The sequence below is a fragment of the Empidonax traillii genome, unplaced genomic scaffold (assembly GCF_003031625.1).
Source record: "Empidonax traillii isolate 1590-97213 ecotype Southwest subspecies unplaced genomic scaffold, ASM303162v1 scaffold831:size274641, whole genome shotgun sequence".
Taxonomy (NCBI): domain Eukaryota; kingdom Metazoa; phylum Chordata; class Aves; order Passeriformes; family Tyrannidae; genus Empidonax; species Empidonax traillii.
Window position 1 is genome coordinate 200,659 of NW_020956024.1, and position 3,097 is coordinate 203,755.

Sequence of the window (3,097 nt, forward strand, 5' to 3'; positions counted from 1 at the left end):
ATTTACTGTAAGACTGGTGAGTATTTTTTTCAAGAATGCAGCTTTGAACCCCTTCTCTTCTACACGAAAGTTACAGAGAGAAATAACCTATAAAAAGAGCCTCACAATTTTATGTGAACATATGGTCTTATCAAAGGCTATTTCTCCAATAATACTGCCTAATTGGAAAAAAATTGAAAACCATTCTTGGGATCATTTGAGTTTTTAGCTGCTTATCAAGAGGGTTAATTGTCTTTGCCTTATCAGAACAAACTGACTACGTTTTTAATTAATTAACTTATCTTGCCTTCAAAAGGAGCTTGATCCTGCGTATTCTCAACCATACTACAAGTTTTTAATTCCCTTAAGTAACCCCCTTGAAGTCAATGGAAGCATTAAAAATGGCACAACTTAGACTCGGGGTTTTAAAAGAAATGCACATGCCTAGGATAAACAAATACACAAACGCTCGGCTCACTGAGGAGCAGCTTTTGGTAAGTCCCCTAAGTGAAAGAATCTGGATAACATTAATGCATATTTGCATGCAATTGTGAAATTCGAGGCATTTTCCACTCCGCAGTTTTCCAAGAGACAGACCTGGTTACAGTGTACTAGGGGGGAAAAAAAAAAAAAAAAGAAAAAGAAAAAGAAAAAGAAAAAGAAAAAGAAAAAGAAAAAGAAAAAGAAAAAGAAATATCTGCCCTCAGCCCTCAAAATGGCAAACTCTCTCCTCACTTATGACAAACCTTCCATTTCAACCGGGGCAGGCAGTCCTCGCCGATGCCCCCGCACCGGGCTCTCCGTGCCCAGAGACCATCTTGAATCCCCGCACCTTCTCCCCGGCCGGAGCCGCCGCCGGCCCCGACACCCCGCGCCCCCCGCCCCGGGTGCGGCGCTGCCCCCGGTGGCCCCGGGGCGCGGGTCCGGCCCCGCCGCAGCCACCGGGTCTCTCAGTTCGCCCCGCCGTGCGGGCGCACCTGCAGCCTGAGCCCCGCCGCCCGGGCCGGGGGCTCCCCGCAGGACTTGGGCGGAGCAGCCGGCACCGGCTCCCGCACCTGGATGCGCCGCTCCGGCGAAGCCGCCCGGCAGCCGCCAGGGCTCCGCGCCCCCCGCCCGGCGCTGCCCCCGCCGAAGGCGCGGCGGGGCCGCTTCGCCCCGGCGCGGGCTCGCCCGCCGTGTCCCCTTACCGTTGGACCTTCGCACGATGTTCTCCAGGAACGTGTTCTGAGGCGCCACCAGCCCTCGCCTTCCCCCGGCCATAGTCGCTCTGCGGGAACGCAGCGCGGCGCGGAGGCTCCGCTCAGGGCCGCGCCGACCCGCGCTCTGCCGCGCCGCCGCCCGCCCGCCCCGCGCTCCTCATGCCTCCGCCGGGACCGGCACCCGCGGCTGTGCGGCACCGCCGCTCCCGCCGCCGCCTCCCCGCACCGCAGCCCCGCGCCGCCGCCGGACCGCCCCGCAGCGACCCCCGCCGGCCGCCGCCGCGCCGCAGCCACGGGGCTGCAGCGCCATCGTCTGGGGCCGGCGCGGCGGCGTCCCGGGATACGCTCGGCCCGGCGCGGGCGGACAGCGCATCCCGGCGGCCTCATCCCCCCGGCTCGGCGAAGGGGCTTCACCTCACGTCGGTGCACTGCGAGGGGTGAGGAGCTCGGAGTGCTTAAAAACCGCTCACAAACAACCGGCGGCAGCCGTGCAGGGCGGTGGGAGGCACCGCCTTGTCCCGCCACGGGTGGGTCGCTGCTGCGAAGCAGCGGACACTTCACTCGCCAACCTCGTTCTTCACGCTTCCCTACGATGCCTTCTTTTAGAAGGCTCTTTAGTATTATATGCTAAACTGATTAACAGCTCAGTGGGAGCACCGAGACAAACTGAGTTCAAGAAAAGTTTGGACAACACTTTCGGGCACATGGTGTGATTCTTGGGGTGTCCGGTGCAGGACCAGGGGTTGGACTTGATCCTGGTGGGTCCCTTTCAACTCATCATATTCCATGATTCTCTGATTCTACGAACCTCTGACAGGTCCTAAACTCCTTGAGATATTTAATTTACAACAGTTTTTCATTGAGAGATGAATTGACTTTGTTCTTTCCCCCTTACCAGCCTATCAGTAAATGGAAAATTCTTAGATCTTTTAAATTCAAAAGCAGATTTTCTTGCTGGCATTGGCATGTAGTTGCTGTAATGCCTCATTAAGTGCAGCACCTTCAGGCTCTGCAGCTCAAGGCATATTCAAGACATGAATATGTTTCCATATGATCACGTGCCTGAGGAAAAACTGTTTCTCACAGTACCAGCAGATAAAGCATAGCAAGCACAATGACCCGTGACACTTGCGCTTTTTAATCATTAGCACTGCTCCCACAGAATCCTGGCACTGTCCCGTTAGCTCTCTCCTGGGTAAGGCTTGGGCCAGGAACTGCAGCCAGCTCCAGCACAGCCACACGCCCAGCCCAACTGAGGCACACACTTGTGACCAAACACTGCCTGTAGCACAAGCATTGCTGCAGAAGTCCAATCTCCCTGCTGCCAGCCTCCTGCCTCCCACAGCATTTTTAAATGAGTGTGTGAGAGTCGAGGGGTGGAGGCAGGTGACAATTTCATTGCAGTAGGAGCTGGAGATTAAGTCCCTGAGCAGTGCCAGCAGTCACTCACAAAGCCAGACATCTGGGAGACTCCTAAAGCCCCGCAATATCCCAACCTCCTGCAAGGCATATGAAGTAGCTGTGCCATGGAAGCCGCTTTTAAACTGGTGATGAACTTCATGCTGGGTATCCCTGCATCTGCTGCCAAAGAGAAGAAGGTTAGGAGTTGCAAAAAGGCTACTAATTCTCCCTGAAACGTTGCTGGGTTTTGAAAAATCCCATAGAAACCTTTACAAGTATCTTTACACATCTGAATCTATCACCAACAACACATAGAAAGACCCCAAGTTATTTAGGTCCTGCTAGCTTCACCAGCACAGCCAAACTTGAAGAGATCTTAAAGGCTCTAACAATTTCCACAGAAAAATTGTAACTGTAACCTTTGACACTGAATTTCCACAACTGCTAACAACCAAAGCGAGGTTTTGAAAAACTGGGATCTGGAAGACTGCTCTGTTATCCCTCAAAGCCACTGCACC

The 3,097-nt window shown here is 54.2% G+C and overlaps 1 protein-coding gene across 3 annotated transcripts in view; it reads right to left on the reverse strand.

The window, feature by feature from the left end:
• KCNH1 (potassium voltage-gated channel subfamily H member 1) overlaps positions 1 to 1,287 on the reverse strand; it is a 182,627-nt gene extending 181,340 nt beyond the window's left edge. For all 3 annotated transcript variants that reach the window (XR_003573262.1, XR_003573261.1, XM_027901997.1), the window contains exon 1: positions 1,167 to 1,287. Coding sequence is in view for 1 of the 3 variants with exons in the window: in XM_027901997.1 (XP_027757798.1) it covers positions 1,167 to 1,239 (73 nt within the window). In the remaining 2 variants the exon portion in view is untranslated. The remainder of the gene's footprint in view (positions 1 to 1,166) is intronic.
• Positions 1,288 to 3,097: the final 1,810 nt, after the last annotated feature.